Source organism: Ursus maritimus, unplaced genomic scaffold (genome assembly GCF_017311325.1).
Source record: "Ursus maritimus isolate PB19 unplaced genomic scaffold, ASM1731132v1 scaffold_27, whole genome shotgun sequence".
NCBI classification, from domain to species: Eukaryota; Metazoa; Chordata; class Mammalia; order Carnivora; family Ursidae; genus Ursus; species Ursus maritimus.
In genome coordinates this window covers 31,318,384-31,343,691 of record NW_024425230.1, presented here as the reverse complement: position 1 = coordinate 31,343,691, position 25,308 = coordinate 31,318,384, and the positions used below count along the sequence as shown (strand labels likewise).

Genomic DNA, 25,308 nt, shown 5'->3' with positions numbered 1-25,308 from the left:
ACCTAACATGAACTCTTTAAGTCTGACCATGTCACTCTTTGCTCAGAACTCTCTTAAGTGCCTTCCCAGTGCCCTTAGAATAAAATCCTTCACATGAGTTCTGTGGATCTGCACCACTAGTCTTTCCTACCTCTCCACCTCTTGCAACCAACTTCCTTCCCCTTCCTTCTTTTCAGCCACACTGGTCTTTTTGTGCTGCAGACTGGCCAAACTTCTTCCATCCTCAGGGCCTTTGCACAAACTCTTCCTTTGCCTTAGGATTCTCCCCAGGCCTGCCCACTTCCTCATCCCTGTTCCCCAAGCTAATGCCTTATCCCCTAGATTTCATTTAAAAAAATCTCTTACCCATGGAAACTTCTCTGTCCAAACAAGTCTATATTGGGTCTCCCTATTATTTGCTCTTTCTACTCCATATTTCTCCTTATTAGCATTTACCACTCTTCTAATTATACAGTTATGTAGTTCTTTTCATTTAATTTTATTTTCTCTAATTGGAATAGGTAATACATCCACTTGGTAAAAAATTCAAATTGTACACAGGTAAGAAGTCTCTTCTCTTCGCTGTCCCTCTAATACCCAGTTTTTCTCCTTACTAGTAACCACTTTTAGCATTTTGAATATCCTTCCAGAGATATTTTGAGTAGACAAGCAATTATGTACATAATATTCCTCTTCATTTTTTGCCTTCTATTAACACAGATACTATATACATTTTTTCTGCACTTTGTTTTTGTCAGTTAATAATGTATCTTGACAATTCTTCTATGTCAATATGTAAATAGTTGCCTCTTTTCGTGTACCAGATAATATGGGCTTACCATAAATTTTTAACCTCAATTATTAGGCATTGAGGTTGTTTTCAGGCTTTGGTTATTACAAACAATGCTGCATTGAATAACTTTGTATGTAATGTCATTTCCCGCAAATATACCTGTAGAATAAATTCCTAGAATTGAAATAAGGGAATTAAAGGTTATATGCATTTTAAATTTTAGTAGTTATTGCCAAACTGCTCTCACTGGAGGTTGTATCAATTCACATTCCCACTAGCACAGATGAAAAATGCATGTTTCCTCACAACTATGTTAGTGAAATTTTTTTTCTTTGCCATGTAAGAGGTGGAAAGTATCTCTTGGAAACTTTAATTTGCATGTTTTTTTTCCTTGCAAAGTTATACTTTCATGTTTAACAGCCATTTGTATTTATTTAGTGTACTGTTTCTTCATAAATTTTGCTTATGTTATTAATGTCTGATTTCCTCTCTCTACTTTAAGGTTGGTGCTGTGGGTGCAGGGATCTTGTTAGTTTTGTTCATTACATACTAGAATGAATGAAGCTCCAGAAATGACTGGCTCATGTCATGCAGTAGTCAAGTTCACGACTCACGTTTGACTCCAAAGCCCATATGTATTTCCATGATCACTCACGGGAAAAACTAAACTTTTAACTCACCACACTAGGGGCAGATGGGTAATGTAAAGCGGCTTAAGTGTATCAGGAAGTGGACTGTGGCAAAATGGCGAAAACTATGTACAGTTGCAGCGGTTTTTCACATCTGTTTTACTGACATTTGGGAGTGGAAGCCCATTGTCAAATCTTTACATGCCCCGAGGCCGGGTTTCTGGCTTTCTTGTGAAATCTCCTGGTTTTTAAATATTTCCCATCAAAACAAGACTGCCCTCACACGCAGCCCACGGGCAGCAGATTTGCAAATTCTGGCGTAGAGAGTGGGAGTCTGGTGAGGCGAATACCCCAGACAGTGACAGCTAAGCAACGAGGAGGTTTTGGGAAAGTCGAGAACGGGGTTCTCTACCCTAGGGCTTGGGGGCCAGGACTACCGGAAGGACTGAAATAAACGCAAAGTGGCGGGAGGACTGGGCGGCCTTCCCAGCTGTGTCTGGCCATTCCAGCCGGCGCGGTCGCGAGTTTCTCCAGCAGCGCCCAAGACAACGTCGTGGGGGCGGTCAGGGGTTGCCCGGGAGGAAGAGAACTGCCTAGGTATTCCTTCACCCGCCCATCTGCGTCAAACCGTCCGTGAAGCAGGATCCAACCTTTCCAGCTTTCCTGAAGACGCCCCCAAGTGAAGCGTTCGGCCCCAGGATCTCTTTAGTTCCCGTCTCAGGCCCCTCCCAGCTTCCTCAGTTCCACGACTTCCGTTTGCCTGGTCGTCTGGGAAACAGCCAACTTCCGGCCGCGAAGCGGTGGGCGGAGCCAAGATGGCTGAGGAGAGACTCGCGACGGTGAGCGCCGAGATTCTCCTAGTGTCCCAGCTGCCCGGCGGGACAGGGCCGCCGCGGGCGGAGCAGAGAGGCTAGGCAGGCTTGTGGGCGGACTGTGTCCTACGCAGCTGGCCTTGGGGAAGTGCGGAGCCGGGTCTGGAGCCTCTCGGGGTGCACGGGGCGACAGGGCCCCGCTCCTGGGAGGTGGTCCGCCTGGGCAAGGCTGACTTCTTTGCAGCGCGGGGCCTGTGCTGGGACTGTGGTCCCTCTTGGGGTGCGCTGGACGGAAAAGGGAGATTTTCATCAGAAACGGCTCTTTTGCTAGTCCCATCTTTTTTGTCTCGCGAGGTTTGGAAAGGAAGCACTACCGTCTGTGCAGAGACCGTTTGTGTTAATCCCCAGGATTAGGAATTGAATATGACAAAGCCTGGAAACTTTGAGCGTCACTGCCTTCTGCCGGTGGGTCGGGACCATGTTTTCTCTGTTGTAGTTTAGTTTAGGAAAGTGCTGTTTTGGGATTCAGCTGAAGCCTGAGTTAGGTATTAATTAAACTCCACAGAGCTGCCCGGATGAATTCGGGTTGACCCAGTGGTAGTTATTTGTGAAGTGTATATTTGTAATTAGATCTAATTTCTGCAAAGTTCTAAATGTGAAACCTTGTCTACTTTGTTTTACTGTTGGGTTTCAAAGCATATTCTGCTCATTTGTTAGAATGACTTCAGTTGTTTATTTGGAATGTATTGCCCTCTGAAAAACGCCCTGGGAAATCTAGGAGACAAAATAGCGGTTTTTGGCTGTTTTACAGCTTAGTTTTGGCCGTTAAGGAGCAAGGCCAATGGTAATCTGTCAGGGGGGTTTGTTTTCTATTCTCTTTTCATATCCAGAGAAGTCAAATTATTTTTGGTGTAATCACACAACTCTGAATACAGGGAAGGAGACCCAAAGCAAAGACTTTTGTTAAGCTACAAGTTAAAAAAAAAATTAAATAGCATGATTTGTGTTACTGGGTTTTAGATATTAGAAACACATCAAAGAAAATACTTCACCTACGTAAATTTAAGGTACACCGGTAACACAATGCTATAAATACTATAAATATTCTCTAGTGCTCATTGCAGGTAGAGATAGGTGTTCATAAATAAATGTGAACTTGATTTTTATGGTGGCAGAATTGTCCTGTACTTTTGAATCAAATAGTGTTTTAAAGAGAATGGCTGTTTTGTTTCAATATGACTTTAGCACTTGAGCCTGAAGTTAACTGATTATTTTCATTATTGTCAAGTTTATTGCTAACAGTGCTGTATTTGTAGTAATTTCATCTTTTCACTTTACCGCTACAGGGAGATTTGAATTTCTGCCCTTTTTGGAAGTGATCTGGTATATTGTAATAAAATTAAAAAGGCCCAACAGTCTCGTTCACTCAATCAACAGACTGGTATCCCACTGAAATAAAAGCAAAATATAAGCGTGTAGTACAAGGGTATTCATTGCAGTATTGTTTATAGTGGCAAAATGCTGGAAACAAGGTGAATACGCATTAATAAGGTAATAGATGACATCTGGTACTTCCATTCTGAGGATTATTATGTAGCCATTAAAAAGTGTTAGAACTATTTATGTTGATGTGGATGGTATTACATTTTTAAAAAGCTAGTTGTGGAGTGGAGTGTTAAGCAAAACTGAGTAGTCTTTAAAGATCTTACTGGCTTTATTCAGTGGTTTATGAATCAGGCAGCATTCATTCTACCAGCCAGGAGCTCTGAAGTGCTGTACAAAATGGAAGGCTTTCATAGGCAGAAAGGAGTGGGAACAGGGAAGTTATACTAGACAAAAAGGTTGCTTATTGCAAGGTCACTTTCCTTTAGGTGATGCCAGGTGTCTCTCGGGCATATTACCTCACTAATACTTATTGGGTGATTTTTTTTTTAATTGAGATTTTTTTTTTTAAAGGTTTTATTTATTTGAAACAGAGAGAGAGAGAAGTGCAGGCAGAGGGAGAGGGAGAAGCAGGCTCCCAGCTGAGCAGGGAGCCCAATTTGGGGCTCAATCCCAGGATCCTGGGATCATGACCTGAGCTGAAGGCAGACGCTTAACTGCTGGGTCCAGCCAGGTGCCCCCTGATTGGGTGATTTCTGATTGACTGGTTTAAGATTCTGTTCCTGGGAGAGGTAGAAAGTGTAATTCATTCATTCTTGGTTTGTTGACATGGTACTTACCATAAACAACACCATTTTGGGCCTTTTTTCCTTTTTTTCTTCTTTTAAGTAGGCTCCACACCCAGCGTGGAGCTCAATGTGGGGCTTGAACACGTAACCCTGAGATCAAGACCTGAGAAGAGATCAAGAGTTGGATGCTTAACTGACTGAGCCACTGCGGCACTCCCCTTTTTTGCTTTTTAATGAGTATATTGTGTGATCTTAATTTTGTGGCATAAAAGCACATAGATCGGTAGATATGGGTATATAGATGTGGAGGAGAGAAGACTAAAAGACTTGAAACTGAGAGAATTTTGAACAAATGCATAAGTAAAAATAAAGGCTTTGAGGCCAGGAGACATCCTACTAAAATGGAATAAACCTAGTCTAATGTGGGACACACAGAAATTCTAAACTACCAAGGACTATTACCAGTTAGTTCCTTCAGAAAACTGGGGACTGATATTTATATTTTATTTAAGAATATATAAGAAATGATTTAGAGATCTTAAAAATAAAAGCAAATAATACTGCTTTCTATGATTTATACTTAGAAATTTTTTTGTAACTCCCTAATTCCCATTATTCAATGTATTTGTATATATACCTATTTTTCTTACTGTAAATTTAAACCTTGCAGAACGGAAAACAAAGATTACTATTGTATTGGCTCAGATATAGTCCTAGCACATATCAAATATTACATGAATATTTGTTAGATGAATAAATGATCACAGAACTACATAAAAATGAGGAAAGAACCAGAAGGACGTAATGAATTCTACATACATCCCAGCTATAAATGAGATCAAGTGGGCTAATAGAATCCTTTCTGTCTCAAAATGTTCTAAAAGACTTTTTGAAAAAGAGACTCTCTAAAAAATTATAATTTATTTTAATTCACCTTAATGCAGAAAGGTTGCTGACTCATGAAGATGCTTTTTGAGCCCTTAAGATTTTTATTTATCTATATTCTTAAGTAATCTCTATGCCCATGTGGGGCTGGAACTCAGAACCCCAAGATCAAGAGTTGCATGCTTTGCTGACTGAGCCAGCCAGGCAACCTAAGCCTTTAAGGTTCTTAATATGTTCCCCAAAGTTTAAGATTAAAGTACCCCAGTTAGGGATACTTGGGTGGCTCAGTTGGTTAAGCGTCTGACTCTTGATTTCGGCTCAAGTCATGATCTCAGGGTTGTGGGATCGAGCCCTGCCTTGGACATGGAGTCTGCTTGAGATTCTCTCTCCCTCTACCCCCACTCGTGTGTGTGCTCTCTATTTTTTTTCTTTAAAGGTTTTATTTATTTATTTGACAGAGAAAGCAAAAGAGCACAAGCAGTAGCGGGAGAGGGAGAAGCAGGCTGCTAAGCCACCCAGTCGCCCCCGTGCTCTCTCTAAATAAATAAAATCTTTTAAAAAAATCCCAGTTAGATAAAAAATAGAGTTCTTTAGCATTTTAAAAACAGCTTTGTTGAGGTATAATACACATACCATAAAATTCACCCATTTTAAGTGTACAGTTTGATCGATTTTAGTAAATTTATATACTTGCACAACTAGTAAAATACTGCCACAATCCACTTAACTCCATCACTCCAAAAAGTTCCCTTGGGTCCATTTGCAAGCAACTACTCTTTACTCCTAACCCCAGCTGCCACTGATCTGCTTTCTGTCTCCATAGCTTTGCCTTCTCTACAATTTCATGTAATCACACAATATGTAGTCTTATGTGTCTGAATTTCACTTAGCGTGTTTTTTAGGTTGATTTATATTGTACATAGAAGTACTTTGTTCCTTTTTATTTCTAAGCAGTGTTCCATTGTATGAGTATATACATTTTGTTAATCCACCAATTGATGGACATTAAGACTGTTTTCCTGTTTTTGGCTATTACGAATAATGTTGCTGTGAATCTTTGCATGGATATATTTTTATTTATCAGGGAGTGAAATTGCTGGGTTGTATGGTAAGTGTATGTTAATAAAAAAACAAAACTGCCAAACTTTTTTTTTTTTTAGGATTTTATTTATTGATTTATTTTAGAGATAGAGTGAGTGGGAGGAGGAGCAGAGGGAGAGGGACAGGCAGACTCCGAGCTAAGCGTGGAGCCTGATAGGGGGCTCGATCTGGCGATCCTGACCTCAGGGCCCTGAAATCACGAACTGAGCAGAAATCAAGAGTTGGAAGCTTAACTGGCCGAGCCACCCAGGCACCCCATGCCAAACTTTTCTAAAGTGGCTATATACCATTTTACATTCCCACAAGCAGTCTGTGAGGGTTTCAGCTTTCCACATCCTTGCCTTGTTAGTTCTTCATATTGTCAGTCTTTTAATATTAATCTCATTCTAGTGTATGTATAGTGGTTATTGTGGTTTTAATTTATATTTATATATTTATATTTATATTTAATTTATATTTCCCCAATGGATAATGGTATTGGGTATCTTTTTATGTGCTTATTCATCCATTTCTCTTGGGTGAAGTATCTTTACAGATTTTTTACCCATTTTAAAATGGGTTGTTTTAGTGAGATTTCTGTATTTGTTAAGTCAAGATAATAAAATAGCTAATAGTACAAGTATGTATTCTGTTTTATTTTGAGGATTTTTTTTTGTTATGAAGTATATCTTAGCTCTAAAAGAATGAATAAAAGGTTATAGGCAAGTTTTAAAGAACAGTATAATGGAAACTTGTGTTTCTACTTCACAGGTTAAGAAATGGGTCATTAACAATAACTTTGAATCCTCCTAAATGTCTCTTCCCTTACTGCATTTTCCTCTCCCATCAGAAGTATATCTTTCATCAGTTTTATGTTAATTATTCTTTTGCTCTTACTTACAGTTTTGCCATATTTAATACCTCTAGATAACATATTGGTTTTAAGAAATTGTTTATTCATTTTTCAATGCTGTGTATTATCCCATTAAAGGAAAATACTATAATTAATTTACCCATTCTAATAGACAGAGATCTGAGTTCTGATTTCTCCAGCTTTAATGAGGTACAGTTGACAAAGCTATAAGATATTTAAAGTATACAGTGTGATCATTTGATACACATCGTGAAAGGATTCCCACCAAGTTACTAACAACACATCCATCACTGCACGTATATACCTTTTTTTTTTTCGTGAGAACATCTAAGTTCCACTGTTTTAGCAATTATTCAATACAGTGTTATCAACTAGAGTCACCTTAGGCCTTATTCATCTTACAGCTAAAAGTTTGTACCCTTTTACCAATGTCTTCCCATTTCCCCTACCTCCCACCCTGGCAATCATTTTTGTACTCTTTGAGCCTGTAAGTTCAACTTTATTTTTTCCTTCTGATTTTTAGTTTTTTTTTTTTTTAGTAAATTTTTAAAATTTACTTTAAATAAAAGTAAGCTCTATGCCCAACATGGGGCTTGAACTCATGACCTTGAGGTCAAGAGTCACATACTGTACTGACTGAACCAGCCAGGAGCCCCTTATTTTTAGTTATTGAAAATAATGTTATTGTGAGCAGGGCCAGGGTAAGGCAAGTGAGGTGCTTAAGGTGCAAAATGTAAGGAGTAAGAATGTCTCAAGCCTGTGAACATTCTTATATATGTCTCTTAATCTAAGAGTTTTTCCAGGGTATTCCTAGAAATGGATTGTTGATACATGGAGTAGGTATATCTTCAACTGCATTACTTATGGGAAACTCTGAGGTGGTTTTAGCAGTTCATGCTTCTACCATCAGTTCCTATTGCTTACATCCTTGATATTGTCATAGCTTTAAATTCTGTCAATATGGTTGATAGGAAATGAAGTCTTAATGTGATTTTAACTGACATTTACCTGATTATTAATGAGGTGGAGCAGCAGTGGTTGTCTCTTTTCCTTTTCTGTGCAATGCCTGGTTCATATGTTTTGCTTCTTTCTTTCTTTCTTTCTTTCTTTCTTTCTTTCTTTCTTTCTTTCTTTCTTTCTTTCTTTCTTAAGAATTTTTACTTATTTGAGAGAGAGCATAGTGAGCAAGAGAACACAAGTAGGAGGGAGGGGCAGAGGGAGAGGGAGAAGCAGGTTCCCTGCTGAGGAAGGGGCCTGGTAGGGGGCCCATCCCAGGACATGACCTGAGCCTGAAGGCAGACGCTTAACTGACTAAGCCACCCAGGAGCCTCATGTTTTGCTTATTTTTCTATTTTGCTGTTTTTCTTACTGTTCTCTTTTTACTGTTTGTTTTGTAGTTAGTTATAGTTTCTTTCTTTTTTTTTTTTTTTAAGATTTTATTTATTTATTTGACAGAGACAGCCAGCGAGAGAGGGAACACAAGCAGGGGGAGTGGGAGAGGAAGAAGCAGGCTCCCAGTGGAAGAGCCCGACATGGGGCTCGATCCCAGAACGCTGGGATCACGCCCTGAGCCGAAGGCAAACGCTTAAGACTGCGCCACTCAGGCACCCCTGTAGTTAGTTATAGTTTCTGGCTGTTAATCCTTTATCTTTTTTTTTTTTTTTTTTTTTTTTTTTTTTTTTTAAAATTTCTTTTCTTATTTTTTTTTTTTCCTTTGTATTGCAAATATCTTCTCTTAGTTTTCTATCTTCACTTCCTTTTTGGGAACAGCAGTTCTTAATTTAATGTCGTTGAATATTTAGATATTTTCTCAATTGGTTTGTACTTTTATATCTTACTGAAGTAATCCTTCTCTATCCTATATTTTTTTCTAAAGGTTTTTAAATTTACCTTGTTCATTTTAGTCTTTGATCTATCTTAATTCATTTTCCTGATAAAATGCTTTTTTTTTTTTTTAAAGATTATATTTATTTGTTTGACAGAGAGAGACAGCAAGAAAGGGAACACTATCAGGAAGAGGGGCAGAGGGAGAGGAAGAAGCAGGCTCCCTGCTGAGCTGGGAGCCCGATGTGGGGTTTGGTCCCAGGACCCCAGGATCATGATGTGAGCCGAAGGCAGATGCTTAATGACTGAGCCACCCAGGCACCCCAAAAAGCTTTTTCTCTTGAAGCCTGTTTTGTTTAATGTTAATATTGCTACCTTAGTTATCTTTTTGTTTCCTGGTTTATCTTTTTCCATCTTTTACTTTGCTTTTCTTTGCCTGTTTTAGATGTCTGTATATAAATAGCATAGATCTAGATTTTTAAAAAGATCCATCCTGATAATTTAACTGGAGAATTTCATTCCTTTCTCCTTCTTTTCTTGCTTTTTTTTCCCTGAGTTTCTCTTTTTTCTCTCTCTCCTCTTCTCATTTCATTACTTGTTATATACTCCATTCTTTAGTCTTCCTTTAGTGAGTACACAGTTTTCTTTTTATAATACATATTCAACTGAAAGTTCAAATTTAAAACTCAGTAATGGAAGGGATTATCAAATGTTTTATTACCCATTGTCTTCTGCCAGTTCATGCTACTCTTGTTCAGTTTTGTAGTTTTTATGTTTCTCAACACCACAAATTATACTTCTATTTGTTTTATTCAGTCAGTGAATATTTAGAATACTTCCATATTTTGCCAATTCCTTTGCTCATTTCACTCCTTCATTCTGGGGTTCTTTTCCTTTTTCCTAATGTATATCCTTTAAAAGTTTATTTAAACAAAACAATTTTTTAAAGATTTTTTTTTTAAAGTAATCTCTACACCCAACATGGGGCTTGGACTTAAAACCCTGAGATCAAGAGTTGTATGCTCTTCCGACTGAGCCAGCCAGGTGCCCTGAAAGTTAGTTTTGATAGATGTAAGAGTTTAGATCTGAGGTTGGCAAACTATTTTTGTAAAGGGCCAGTAATAAATATTTTGGGCTCTATGGTCCTGTGTCTGTCGTAAGTAACTCAACCATGCAGTTGAAGTGTGGAAGCAACCATAGACAGTAAATAAACGTGTGTGTGTGACTATGTTCTGATAAAATTTTATTTTAGATACTTAAATTTGAATTTTGTGTAATTTTCAGGTGTTACAAAATTTTAAAAAATGTAAAAACTTTTATGAAAAATGTAAAAACGGGTGCCTAGGTGGCTCAATCGGCTGAGCGTCTGACTCTTGGCTTTGGCTCAGGTCATGATCTCATGGTCCTGGAGTTGAGCCCTGCATCAGGCTCTCCACTCAGTGTGAAGTCTACCTGCCCCTGCTCGCACAAGTGCTCCCTCCCCTCCCCCAATAAATAAACAAACAAACAAACAAATAAATAAATAAAATCTTTTTAAAAAATGTAAAAAACATTCTTTGTTGGCCATATAAAAATGGGCAGGATTTGTTTGACCTGCAGTCCATAGTTTGCTGACATTGTGTTAGATTAACTTTCATTTTACTTGGCACCTGAGACATGGGAGTGATTTTTCTTACAATGTCTTTATGGGTTATTATTTCCCATTTTTAATTGTTGAGAAGTCAGCTGTCAGTCTAAGTGTCCTTTCTGTATAGCTTATCTGGTGATACTTTTCTTCTTGGTTGCTTTTAAGAACTTATTGTCTCTGGTGCAGGTCCTTGTGATGTATGCTAGTATGGATTTATTTCCATTTAACCTGGTCAGGATTGGTTGAGCATTCGGAATCTAAAGATTAGTGTCTCTCATTACTTCTGGAAATTTTCAGCCATTATTTTTGCTTATATCTTACCATATCATATGTAACATAGGAAGTAGTTATAAGACAAATCCATTTGAAGATTTTCTGCAAAGTTACAGTATAAGATAGTATTTTTTATATTCAGTAATGTCCCTTAAAAAAAAAAAAAACCAAACTCCCTTCTAGTGGTGCCTGGATGACTCAGTTGGTTAAGTGGCCAGCTCTTGATTTCAGCTTAGGTCATGATCTCAGGGTCCTGGGATCAAGCCCCACATCAGGCTCCGTGCTCAGCAGGGAATCTGCATGAGGATTCTCTCTTCGTCTCCATCTGTTCCTCCCCCTGCTCATACTCTCTCTCTCTCTAAATTAAATAAATAAATCTTAAAAAAAAAACCACTCCTGGAATTGAGTGCTAGGTAATTTCTGTATAGATGACCTCATAAACTTCTTTTTATCAAAGTTACTACTTTCTTGGTTTGGGTGCTAAGATGTATAGTATTAAGTATAATACTAATATGTAGTGTCTTAAGAGCTTTGTACATTTATTTGTGCACATTTTATGCATTATAATTATATATTACACAGGGTGTCTGGGTGGCTCAGTTGGTTAAGTGTCTGACTCTTGGTTTCCACTTGGGTCATGATCTTGGAGTCATGGTATCAACCCCCACGCAGGCTCCTCACTCTGTCTAGAGTCTGCTTGAGAGCCCCTCTCCTTCGCCCTCCCCCCACCCATGCCCCCCCCAAATAAATAAAATCTTAAAAAATATATATATAATTATATATTACACATAAGTATATATTGTAAATATGCATTATACATTATTAATAGTTTGGATAGCAAAAGTTGACTTGACATTTGCTTTTTAAACCATATTATATTAAAAAATGGTTTTTAATTTTTCTTTGTGCCTGTACATAGTTATGGATTAATCGCATGATTGGAGAGCTAGTGGTTATGGTTGTTTGAATGCCTTTTTAAGTTAGCAAGATTTATGGTGATGCTTTAACATAGACTAATTTCTTTTCAGAGGACTCCGTTTCCTGCTTCTGTTGAATCTCAGAAACCCCGGCTGAAAAAAGGTTGGTACGCAATTTCATTCTTTGTTCTATATGCATTAGAGCTTTTAAAAACGTGAGTTTTGGAGAAAAGCAATAATAGTCTAAATATTGCTCCATAACTAGCTTTTATTTTATGGCGTTGTTAGATATTTTGGGATTGATTTTGCCTGTAAATATGTTTAAATGGAGCTTTATTATTACGTAAGTGTGTATTTTCTACTTGCAGAAAAAACACTGTGAAGTTCCCATTGTACATATCAGGCCTCGCATAATCTCATATCTATGTTAAGTAAGTGCAAGGTTTTATGAAAATTGAGTCTGTGAGGACTAGGTAAGGGCATATACTATGAAAAGCTGCATTTAAAGGTCTGATAGAGCTATGTTCTATTTTATTTAGAGAAATAACTTATAAAGTCTTAGGAAGGCTTGCATCAGATTGTAGTTTACTACATTGGATATTCTGTCAGTGTCTAATAAACATGTCTGATGCCTAACAAACTTAACACCCTAACTTTTTATTTAGCAGAAGAGACCATCTATTTTATTATTTACCCATTTATTTATTATTTTCCAGATGAGGAAACCAAGGCTGAGGGGAAGGGGCATGACTTGCTCAGGGTCATGCATATGTCTGCATTATGAGTTATGGTTAATAGGCAATACATCCTTTTGCAGCATGTGTTTTCCTCTTGTCTGCTAAGATTTTTAAATTTCATTTTGCCAATAAATTGTTTAGCCTACTTGGGGCATTTCTGTTCCTCTTTGAAATTATAATACAAGTTGTTGGAAAATATGATTGCCTTCAGAATTTGTTTTCAAAGAGTTTTTCAGGAATACATCTTCATTGAAAGAGCATTACGTCTATAACGTAGATTATTTGTGAAGCTTAGGTGTTTCTTCTAGTATCTGACATAGTTGCTAATATTTCTTACATCATTTCTGGACATGAGAACCATCTTGCTGTGATGTCTGTCACTTTGTTTATTCGCCGGGGTGATTTGGCTAGTTAGGTGGGGCTAGTGGGTATTATGATTGTCGCTCCAGTGTTCTTTCCATGCTTCCTCCAGAGTCAAACTCCATGGTTGGACTGACTCTCAGTCTAGGAGAGCTGTAATTAGTATATACCAATCAAAAATTGGCACGTGCCCAATTCAGGCTAATGAGATACAAAGCTGATAGCTATGGGGCAAAGGGTCACATTTGACACGTTATGCTATAAGAAGTAACAGTGCTGTAGTGCCCTTTCCAATCCTTTCTTCCCACCTTCTGATTTGTGTGATTAAACTTTAGTTTTCCCTGTTCCTCAATCCCTCATACATGAGTACTTACCCATTTCCAGGACCAATGATAGTTATGGGGGAAATATAAAGATTAATAGGGCATGGATTCTGCCCTCAGGAATTGACAGTCTTCAGGGCATATAAGATATAAGCAAATTATTGAAGTGTAGTATGTGCCTTCCAGTTTTTTTAACTCTTTTCATATGAAATGTCTAGAACTCTTTTGTCATTATTGCTGTAGTTTTCTGGTGAAATTCATTGTTCCCCTTGGAAGTATAGAGTTCAGGACTAAACAGAGTATTTCAGTGTCAACAAGGCCAAGTCGAACGTCTGGAAGGTAAAAATCTCATCGGGATCTTTTATTTTTTTTAGTCCGGTGTAAAGTTGCATTGCCTTTTGGTCAACGATTTTACACATTTGCAGTACCACTATATTTTACAGTTCCAGCTGTATCATTCACGTAGAATACAATGACTACGATGTAGATGATACCTTTGGAGTTGTGCAAGGTAGTGATATAGGCACCTAAAATATCGAGGGTATAACCTCTTATCCTGCCCTTAATTTCTGGGTTCCACAGCCCAAGATTTTCTCTGTCAATATGGTGAATTACATTGAATTTTTGGAATGTTGTACCAACCTTTGAATTCTGGGATAAACCCCACATGGTCATGAGGTATTAACCTTTTTATATGTTACTAGATTCAATTTGCTAATTTTTATTAAGGATTTTTGCTTCTGTTCATGAGGGATGTTGGTCTATAGTTATTATTATTATTATTTTTTGCAATGCTTTTGTCTTTTTTTGGTATCAGGTTATGCTGGCCTTAAAATAAGTTGGGAGTTATTCCCTCTTCTCTTCCTGGAAGATTTTGTATAGAATTGGTATTATGTCTTTCTTAAATGTTTGCTAGAGTGTGACAGTGAAGCAGCGTAGGTCTGGATCTCTCTTTGTTGGAAGGCTTTTAAGTACAAACTCAATTTCTTTAATAGATAAGGAGCTATTCAGATGATACATATTTCCTTAGGGAGAGCTTTGGTAATGTTTTTCTTTCAAAGGAATTTGTCCATTTCATCTCAGTTATCAAATTTATTGACATGAAGGTCATGATACTCGTGTATTTTCCTTTTAATGTCTGTAGGATGTATAGTGATATTCCCTCTGTTCCTGATTTTGATGATTTATGTCTACTGTCGTTTTTTTTTCCTTGATCAGCCTGGCTAGAGGTTTATCCATTTTATTGATCTTTTCAAAGAACCAACTTTTGATGTTATTTTTTTTCTCTCTTTTCTGTTTCAATTTCATTGATTTCTGCTCGTATCTAGTATTGTGTTTAATTTGCAGTTTCATTTTTCTTTTTGCAGTCCTTAAGGTAGAAACGTAGATCTTTGGTTTGATATCTTTCTTCTTTTCTGTTATAAGCATTTAGTACTTTACATTGCCCTCTAAACACTGTTTAACTTGTTCATGTAAATCTCAAATGTTACGTTTTAACTTTTATACAATGCTGAATATTTTAAAATTTCCTTTGTGTTCCCTTTTAACCCTTGTACAATTAAGAAAGGTATTGATTAATTTCCCTATCTATAGGAATTTTTCCAGATTTTTGTTTGTTATTAGTTTCTAGTTTAATTCTACTTACGGTTAGAGAACATACTTTATATGGTTTGTTTTATGGCCCAGAATGTGGTCTGTGTTGGTGAATATTCCATGTGCCTTAAAAAGAATATGTATTGTCCTGTTGGATGGAATAATCTATAAATGTCAGTTAGGTCAAGTTGTTTGATAATGTTGTTTATCTATGTACTTATTGATACAGATATTAATATCCTTACCAAGAAGATACTGATATCCTTAATGAGAGAAGAGTGTTGAAGTATGCACATGTAATTATGGGTTTGTCTGTTTCTACTTAAAGATCTATCAGTTTTTACTTTGTATCTTTTGAATATGTGTTGTTGGATGCATAGACATTTAGGATTGTTTGACTTCTTGATGAATTGACTCTTTTATCATTAGGTAATATCCCTCTTCTCTTCCTGATACTATTCCTTATTTGAAGTCAGCTTTGTCTGATGATAATAGAGCTGTTCCAGTTTTGCTTAGATTAGTGTTTGTATGATAATGTATAATTTACCTACAATCAAATTCACCCTTTTTTTAAAGTATAAAGTTCTGGGAGTTTTGACAAATGAAAATAGTCATGTAACCACCACTACCACCACAATCAAGATATAGAACAGCTTAATCAGCCTCAAAAATTCACCGTGACTTTGTAGTAAACCCAGTTGCTCGCAATCATTGATTTTTTTTCTTCCTATAGTTTTGTCTCTTTGAGAATATTTATTTATTTATTTGTTTGTTTGTTTTTAAAGATTTTATTTATTTGCTTGAGAGCGTGTGAGCAAGAGTGAGTATAGAAGCAGGGGGATTGGCAGGCAGAGGGAGAGGGAGAACCAGGCTCCACAGGGAGCCGGATGCGGAGCTTGATCCCAGGACCCTGAGATCATGACCTGAGCCAAAAGCACTGCATGGAGCCCTGGGTGTTATACACAAACAATGAATCATGAACACTACATCAAAAACTAATGATGTACTGTATGGTGACTAACATATAATAAAATAAAAAGCAGCCACTTAACCAACTGAACCACCCAGGTGCTCCGAGAATATCATTTAATGAAGCATAACATCATATAACCTTTTGAGTGGCTTTTTTCGCCTAGTGTAATGTTTTTGAGATTTATCCATGTTGTTGTGTGTTTGAGTTTCTTTTTATTGATGAGTAGTATTCATTTGTATCGGTATACTGCAGTTCATTCATCCATCCATTCACCAAAGGACATTTGGGTTTTTGGCTATTACAAATACAGCTGCTATGTAAACATTTGCCTAGAAGGTTTTGTGTGAACATATTTTTATTTCGTCTGTGAAGTGTCTTGGAATGGCATCACTGGATGGTATTGTGAGTATATGTTTAGTTTTATTGGAAATTGCCAAAGTGTTTTCCAAAGTAGTTAAACCATTTTATATTTCCTTCTACAAAGTATGAATGTTCCTTTTAACTCATAAATGATTTGGGAAATAGTCTCTCCTTTTTAATTTTCTGGAGAATTGAATAATTTCATCCTTAAGTATTTGTTGTAATGTTTCTGTGAAGCCATCTGGGCCTGGAGTTTTCTTTGTAGAAATGTTTTCAGAAACACATTCAATTTATTTAATAGAGATAAGGCTAAACAGGTTACTTAGTTCTTCTTAATTGAGCTTTGGTACTTTATTTCTTTCAAGGAATCTTTTTAACTTCATCTAAATTGTCTAGTTTACTGGCCTGAAGTTCACAGTTTTTCTTAACAGATATTAAAAATACCATGAAGCCTCTATAATTAAAACAGTATATCACTGGTACACGATTAGAAGATAAACCAGCGGAGGAGCGCCTGGGTGGCACAGTCGGTTGAGCAACCAACTCTTGGTTTCAGCTCAGGTCCTGGTCTCAGGGTCGAGAGATCCAGTCCCATGTGGGTTCCATGCTCAGTGCAAGCCTGTGCTTGTCCTTCTCCCTCTGCCCCTCCATCTGCTTGCATGCACTCTCTCTCTCAAAGGAATAAATGAATTTTCTTTTTGAATAAATAAATCTTAAAAAAAAAAAAGTAAGTAAGAGAAGCTGTGGAAAAAAACCAGGAAGCCCAGAAATAGACTCAAGTACATTTGGCAATTTATTTATTTATTTATTTTTTTAAAAAAGATTTTCTTTATTTGAGAGAGAGAGCACAAGCAGGGGAAGTGGCAGAGGGAGAGAGGGAAGCAGGCTCCCAGCTAAGCAGGGAGCCCAACTCGGGACTCAGTCCTAGGACACTGGGATCATGACCTGAGCCAAAGGCAGATGCTTAGCCGACTGAGCCACCCAGGTGACCCTACATTTGGCAGTTTAGTATATGATAAAGTATATGGTGTCTCAAATTACTGGAGCAAAGATGTATTTTTTAAATAAATGGTGCTGGGACAACTGAATAGCCATTTTGATAAAGAAAAAATTAGATGTATACTTCACACCATACACAAGAATAAACTCCAGATGGGTCAGAGATCTAATCTAAACGTAAAATACCTAACCATGCAAGTACTAAAAGAAGGTATTGCCAAAGGCAATACAAGATTGATAAATATTACCTCATAAAAATATTACCTCATAATTTCTTTTTTGCTTGGCAAAAGGCACAATAAGGAAAGACAAAGAGGAATAATATAGTGGGTGAATATATTTGCAACATATATCACATATAAATGGCTAATATCCCTAATATATAAAGAACTCTTAAAAATTTGGGGTGGGGGGGCGCCTGGGTGGCACAGTCATTAAGTGTCTGCTTTCGGCTCAGGGCGTGATCCTGGCATTCCGGGATCGAGCCCCACATCAGGCTCCTCCACTGGAAGCCTGCTTCTTCCTCTCCCACTCCCCCTGCTTGTGTTCTCTCTTGCTGGCTGTCTGTCGCTGTCAAATAAATAAATAAAAATCTTTAAAAAAAAAAATTGGGGGTGGGGGAAAAAAGACCAAAAACTCAATAGAAAAATGGATAAAACACAATCACAATTTACACACATACACACACACACACACACTGTAAGAATAACCTTTGGGCACATGAAAAATATGTTCAACCTGACTTAGAGTAAGAGAAATTAAAATTAAATCCATACTAAGGTACCATTTCTCACCTATTAGGGTAGCTAAAATATAGTGTGAGTACACATCCAGTTTGTGAGGCTGTGGGAAACAGGCACTGTCTTACATTGCTGGTGAGAGTCTCAATTGTTACGGCTATCATGGAAGGGAATTTGGCAATATCTAATAAAACTCTATGATCACATTTCTAGGACTTTACTCTGACGATAATGTCTCTGACAATAAACAAAGACTTATTAACTCTTATTCTTTGCACCACTGTGATTGTAAAATATTGGAAACTTAAATGCCTGTAATGTGAAGAGTGTTTGAGTAAACTGTAGTCTAGCCACATAATATAGAGTACTATGGCGCTTTTAAAAATAATAAGATTAATGTGATTTGATATAGAGTGATTTCGAAGATAAATCATTTGTCTTAAAAAAACAGTACAAATGAGTAGTTGCCGTATGCTACATTTTTATAAGAAGGAAGGGGAAATAAAAAATATGCATGTGCTTATTTTCACAAAAAAGAAACACCAGAAGGATGTATCAGAAACAAATGAGATTGGCTGTCTACAGGGCCTTGTATGGAAATGCCGTGGAAATGATGTGGGGGGTATGACACTTCTTTAGGTATGTCTTTCTGTGTAGTTCCGACTTTTGGAATCATTTATTATTTCAATAAAAATTGGGAAAACAAAAGTCTTAAAAATAAAATGCTAGCAGAAGCAAATATACTATGGTTTATTAGAGTTAAGTTTTCTTACTGTTGGAGAAGGGAGTTACATAATATAGAAAGAGGAGAGGTGAGATTAAACCCTAATAGATTGGATTGGAATTGGAGGTATCAGTATTGAAGGCATGGCTTTTAATATAGATACAGAGTTACAGAATATGTTTTTTCCCCTGCTTCTGTCCACTGAGAAGGGTTAGCAGCAGTGACACCCTAGTAACCATGAGCATGGTTTAGTGCCCAGATCTTAGTTTCTATGTAGTGTTCTCCAGTAAAAGGAACCAGGGTTCCTTAGAGAAATGCCTAATTCCTTGAGTAATGCTAGGAGAGTACAAGGTGAACCTGGGATATCTTGTGCCAGAAAGTAAAGAATGGCTTACAGAGTGATGGAAGTTTGTCATAAAGACACAGAAGTGGGTTTGAAGGGTTTTCTCTGGCCATTGGCCAGTTCTGGAGTGATTTAAGCCTCCAATAATATAGCAATGGATTATAACACATGGAATAAAATAAGAATACACCAGTGCATACTGATAGAAGTATACTAATAAGGAAAAGCTCTTTCTTATAAAATAGAATGATAACTAGTAAGGGTAGAATGAATGATAGAAAATTACCATTTGGCAACCATCATAGCAATAATTGATTCATGCAAAACTCCTCAATGGATGCTAAACGAGTAGGTAAAAGTTTGATGGGAAACAGGATATTTACATAAGCCTCTAAATATCTCTCCATAAGATAACATTTTAATTATAAAGTAGTAATAACTTCATAGTGGAAACATTTTCCAGACACTACCTCGACCAAGTGATATAAGTTAAATATCACGGTAATGGAGCAAATCAGTATCCTATGCTTCCTAAATCACTGTATGGTATTCTTGCCAAAATTAATACCTTCAATCTAATCTTGAAGAAATACTAGATGAGCCCAAATTGAGAGGTAGTCTACAAAATAACTAGCCTGCATTAAAAAGAAAAGTGTCAAGGTCATGGAAGGCAAAAATTAAAGACTAAAGAGACATGACAGCTAACTGTAACATATAGTCCTAGATTTGATTTTAGAGCAGAAAAACATGTTTTTTTTTTAAGTTTATTTATTTTTAGTAATCTCTACACCCAGTGTGGGTTTTTGAACTCACAACCCTGAGATCAGGAGTCACATGCTCTTCCAACTGAGCCAGCCAGGTGCCCCCAGAAAAACATCTTTTAAAATATTTTAAAATTACAGGTGCCTGGGTGGCACAGTCAGTTAAGCACCCAACTCTTGGTTTCGGCTTAGGTCGTGATCTCAGGTTTGTCAGATCGAGCTTCGCATAGGGCTTTGTGCTCAGTGCGGAGTCAGCTTAAGATTCTCTCCCCCTCTGCCACTCCCCCCTGCTCTCTCTCTCTCAAAAGTAAATAAATAAATCTTAAAAAAAATATAGAGTTCAATGGTTTTGGTATATTACATTATTATTTTTTAAATTGTAGTAAAAAATATATAATCTAAAATTTAACCAATTTAAGCATACAATCCAGTGGCATTAGTTACATTTACAATGTTGTGCAACCATTGCCACTATCTATTTCCAAAACTTTCATCCCAAACAGAAACTCTGTACCCATTAAGCAATAATTTTCTGTTGTACCTTACCCCCTAGTCCCTAGTAACTTCTCTTCTCCTTTCTGTCTCTATGGAGTTTGCCTATTCTAGATATTTGATATACTCAGAGTCACACAATATTTGTCTTTTTGTATCTGGCTTATTACATTTAGCATAATGTTTTAAAGGTTCATCTGTGCTGCAACATGTACAGAATTCATTCTTTTTAAAGGCTGAATGATATTCCATTGTATGTGTATCTCACATTTTGTTTATGCATTCATCTGTTAATGGACACGTGTAGTTTCCAACTTCAGGCTGTGTGAGTAATGCTGCAGTGAACATTGGTGCACAAATTTCTGTTTGAGACGCTGCTTTCATTCCTTTTGTGTAGATCTAGGATTGGAATTGCTGGATCGTACGGTAATTCTATGTTTAGTTTTTTGAGGAAATGCCAAACTGTCTTCTACAGCAGCTGCATGTGCAAAGGCTCCAATTCCTCCACATCCTTGCCAACACTGTTATTTTCTGCTGCTGCTTTTTTTTAAAAAAAATAGCTGTCCTAGTAGGTGTGAAGTGGTATCTCATTGTGGTTGCCATTTACATTTCCGTAACGATGAAGGGTATTGGGCATCTCTTCTCGTGTTCTTATTGGCCGTTTGTATATGTTTTTTGTAGAACTGTCTATTCAAATGCTTTACCCATTTCTACATTGGGTTGTCTTTTTGTTGTTGAGGTTAGGCCTATTTTAATAGTGATCGATTCATGTCTTTTTTTTTTTTTTTCCTTTAAGAGATGTATGCTTCAGTTATTTCAGGATTTTATTTAAAATTTTGATTCTAAGAACCTTATAGAGTACCATTTAGTTAAAAAAAAGCCAACATTCTTTTCTCTCTCTTTAGTCTGAAGAGAAAGATTTAAAGGAATTGAGAGTCTAGTCTTGATTTAATTTTGGAAGTAAAGTTTTAGCTAAGCATTACCCTCTTTTTCCTCTTGTCTTAAGTAACATGTAGAACTAGACTGATGAGTAAGTTGTTTATATTTAAAAATTTCCAAGGCAGCCTTATATGCGGAGAAATATGCAGGTATGAATTGACATAATAACTTCTGAGTAGAAGTTTTTCAGTAAGTATTAGGAACTGTAAAAGTTCATATTATTTAACTTAGTACTTCCCGTTCTAAGAATCTATCCTAATAAAGTATCCTCAACACATAAATGATTTTTTTCTTAAGCAAAGATATTCATTACGGAATTATTAATAGTAGTTTATTGGAAACAATCTACATATTCAGCAGTAAAACAAGGCTAAGTGATCATTCATTCATGCAAGTAAATACTGCGTAGCTATTTAAAATAATGGTTATTTTTTAAAAGCAGGATTTAAAATTGTCTTCAGATATTTTTCTTAAAATGCACATATGAAAAGATTAGGAAGAAATATGGTAAATTGATAACCATGATTATCTGTGAGTAGTGTGAACATGTGAGGTTTTAATTTTTTGTTGTTCCTTTCTATATATTTAAAACTTCTATAGTAGGATGTATTTTTCTAAGTTCATATATATATATATATATATATATTTTTTTTTTTTTTTAAGTAAGCTCTGTACCCAACATGGGTCTTGAACTCATGATCCCAAGATCAAGAGTTGCATGCTCTACCAGCTGAGCGAGCCACGCACCCCCTAGATTTTATTTTTAAACTGCCTAAATATTTTAAATACATCAGGCATATATGAATCTATTCTTATTCTAAAAAGTTTGAACAAGTTCAAGAAAGCTAAAATACTCATTAAATCATCATCCAGTCCAGAGTTAATCGTTGTTACCAGTTAATGTGCTTTATTTAGACATTTATATGTATGTGTATATATGTATACAATATAAATATATAGTTTACTGCTGTGTAGGTGTTTTATATAAATGGTAACTGTCCTATTTTTTGCTAGGTTGGTATGTCTTGGAGGGCTTTCCATGTCACTAGGTCAAAATCACTTCATTATTTTTGAATATACTAGTCCATACTGTAGATATATTATAGTTTCTTCTCCTTTTCGAAACATTTGTTTCTAATTTTTCACTTTTTGGTATATTGGACATCTGGAAAGAAAAGTATGCACATTTAAAATTTTAATAACTTTTTTTTTTTTTAGATTTTATTTTTATTTATTTGAAGAGATAGAGACAGCCAGCAAGAGAGGGAACACAAGCAGGGGGAGTGGGAGAGGAAGAAGCAGGCTCATAGCGGAGGAGCCTGATGTGGGGCTCGATCCCATAACGCCAGGACCACACCCTGAGCCGAAGGCAGATGCTTAACAACTGCGCCACCCAGGCACCCCAAAATTTTAATAATTCTGCCAAGTTACTCTCCAAAATGGCCATTTATATTTTTACTATTAATATGGCGTACCTACAGCATCTCTCTCTCTCTTTTTTTTTTGTTGATGTCCACAAAATAATAGCAGTAAGCAGCGTGGAATACAGAATTGTAAGGTGGGTCTGTTCATCTTCTTCAGACCTTGTTTTACATAAGTTGCTTTCAGAAGTAAATAACAGAAAATCCAAGTTAAAGTGGCTTAAATAATAAGGAATTTTTTCGGCTAATATAAGAAGAAGTCTAGAATTAGATTGGGCTCTAGGGTTGGTCAGGCAATTCAACGATACATGAAGCCCTAAGTTCTTTCTGCCTTTCCACTCTGCTATGCAGTGCCTGCTTTTTCCTGAATTAAAGCTGCCAGTAGCATTTGGCATCCATTTTTCCAATGCCAGAGATACGGTCTGGCTTCCGATGGTTCTCTTTTAAAAATAAGGAAGCCCCCCCCCACCCCGCCCGAACCTCTTAGGAATTCTCTTTTCATTGGATCATTCATAGGCCTGCCAGTCATGGGCAAGGGAGATAGGATTACCATTGATTAGTTTAATTTAATCAACTGATAGGGAGTGAATTTTGAGGAGTCAGGGTGATCATTGCTGGTTGCAGAGCACAGACAGAGAAGTAAGTGGCTTATGGATACACAAATGAGGATGCACAGGAGGCTGTCAGTCTGTCCTCCCTCTGGCACAGTGTTGTTTTCGGAATCACTAGCACTGAGCTTTCTTCTCTTTCTGTCATCATCTGCGTCGTCTGTTTTTCTCTTTGTGTTTATTCTGACTCTTTGCTTGTAGTGCTGCTCCTGATTACTTTTACTTTCCTTTGCCTTTTATGATAAAAACATTTTAAATAGTGTAAATATCTGAATCACAAATTTTATATTGTACAGGTTTGTAAAAAGATTGACTCTGAAGAATAGAATATCAGAAAGTAGTTTGTTTTGTGTAAAACCTGGTTTAATATTACTCAGTACTTTCTCTTGAATTCTGATGTCAAATTGGGCTTCCAGTTAAGGTGGTGCAGTAAACTCAAGTTTTGGTCACTCCTGCTCCAGATACAGAGCAATAATGAATAAAATGTGAGTAGAAAAAATACACACAGCCAATTTGAAGGAAATTGTCTTTAGGCAAATAGACTGTTAGAGAAGAAGGAAAGGATAATGATTTTATTTTAAAATTTTATTTTATTTATTTTATTTTAAAATAAAATCAGAAAAATCAACATAAGTTCATCATAGAATTGGAAAACATAAGGGGGAATATAAAGAAAACAGGATAAATATCAACCTTAAGAATTAATGAACTTTTTTTTTTTAAAGATTTTATTTATTTATTTGACAGAGAGAGAGACAGCCAGCGAGAGAGGGAACACAAGCAGGGGGAGTGGGAGAGGAAGAAGCAGGCTCCCAGCGGAGGAGACTGATGTGGGGCTCGATCCCAGGACCCTGGGATCATGCCCTGAGCCGAAGGCAGACGCTTAACGACTGAGCCACCCAGGCGCCCCAGAATTAATGAACTTTAATTGAGAAATTAAAAATTAATATTTTGAACAAAAAGCTTTCACATTTCACTGTGAAATCCTTAGGTGTCTTATTAACCTGTAGTTTAGATTTTCTCAACCTTGGCAGTATTGACATTTTGGGCATGATAATTCTTTATTATGGGAGATTAAGCTGTATGTTGTAGGGTGTTAATGGCATCCCTAGCCTCTACCTAGTGCAAGTTAGTAGCGCCCAGTTGTGACAACCAAAGGTCTCCAGATATTGCCGTATGTCCCTGGGGTCCGAAATTGTTCCTGGTTGAGAACCACTGCTCTGGTGAAACAGTACGACACTTGAAGGTAGAAGGCAGGAAGCTGATACATTTAACATGAAGAATTCACACAGAAGTTGGATTAGCAAGCAGAAGGACTTCATCTGAACAAGGAGTAGTCGAGGGCATTTTGACTGAGTCTCTGAGTCTGTATTTGGATGCTGTCTCCCAACCACACCCCGCCCCTCAACCTGAGAGGCTCATAATCCTCGCTTGACTCTGGTCTTGAGGATGGTGAGTGCCAACTGTGGAAGGGGTAAATGACTTTCAATTTGGGATTTTTGTCCAAATATATCTCAACTTTTTCAAGAACAAGGAACTTCTTATTTGGAATTGTTTATCAGAATTACTTGGTGGTTCTGAGAAAATAATATCCTACACGGGGCTACTTAAGTCCTCTTATTTTTCCCTATGGTATGACCTCAGGTGACTTTCTTCTGGCTTTCAGTTGAGGACCCTATCCATCATTGAGGTGAGTGTATTGATTTACTTCATGGGTATATTTCCTTTCTTTAAGGAGTTTCCATTGGAGGCCTTTTCCATTTGGGGGTGGCTATAGCCCAGGATAAGTTTTATCTACAACCTGAGACAATATATTTACTTGTGAGAAAGTTGGTCTTAGCTTGAGGTTTGTTTTCAGAGTATTTTTTTTAATAGAAGAATTTCTTTTTATTATGGCAAAATACATGTCACATAAAATTTACCTCTTCAACCATTTTTAAATGTACAATTTAGTGGCATTAATTATATTCATTGTGTTGTACAACCATCACTACTATCTATTTCAAAACCTGTTTCATCACCCCGAACAGAAGCTGTGTACCTATTAAATAATAACTCTCCATTTGTTCCG

General features: G+C 36.9%; 1 protein-coding gene across 2 annotated transcripts in view; it reads left to right on the top strand.

The window, feature by feature from the left end:
- The first annotated feature begins 2,157 nt into the window (after positions 1 to 2,157).
- Positions 2,158 to 25,308, top strand: part of BBS4 (Bardet-Biedl syndrome 4) — a 109,417-nt gene continuing 86,266 nt past the window's right edge. Inside the window, exons 1-2 of one of the 2 annotated variants that reach the window (XM_008708516.2) lie at positions 2,158 to 2,240; positions 11,976 to 12,027. In XM_008708516.2, coding sequence (XP_008706738.1) covers positions 2,217 to 2,240; positions 11,976 to 12,027 — 76 coding nt within the window. In that variant the 5' untranslated portion in view covers positions 2,158 to 2,216. Of the gene's footprint in view, positions 2,241 to 2,314; positions 2,679 to 11,975; positions 12,028 to 25,308 lie in introns of those variants that run through there. The other variant, XM_008708515.2, reaches the window with a different exon arrangement.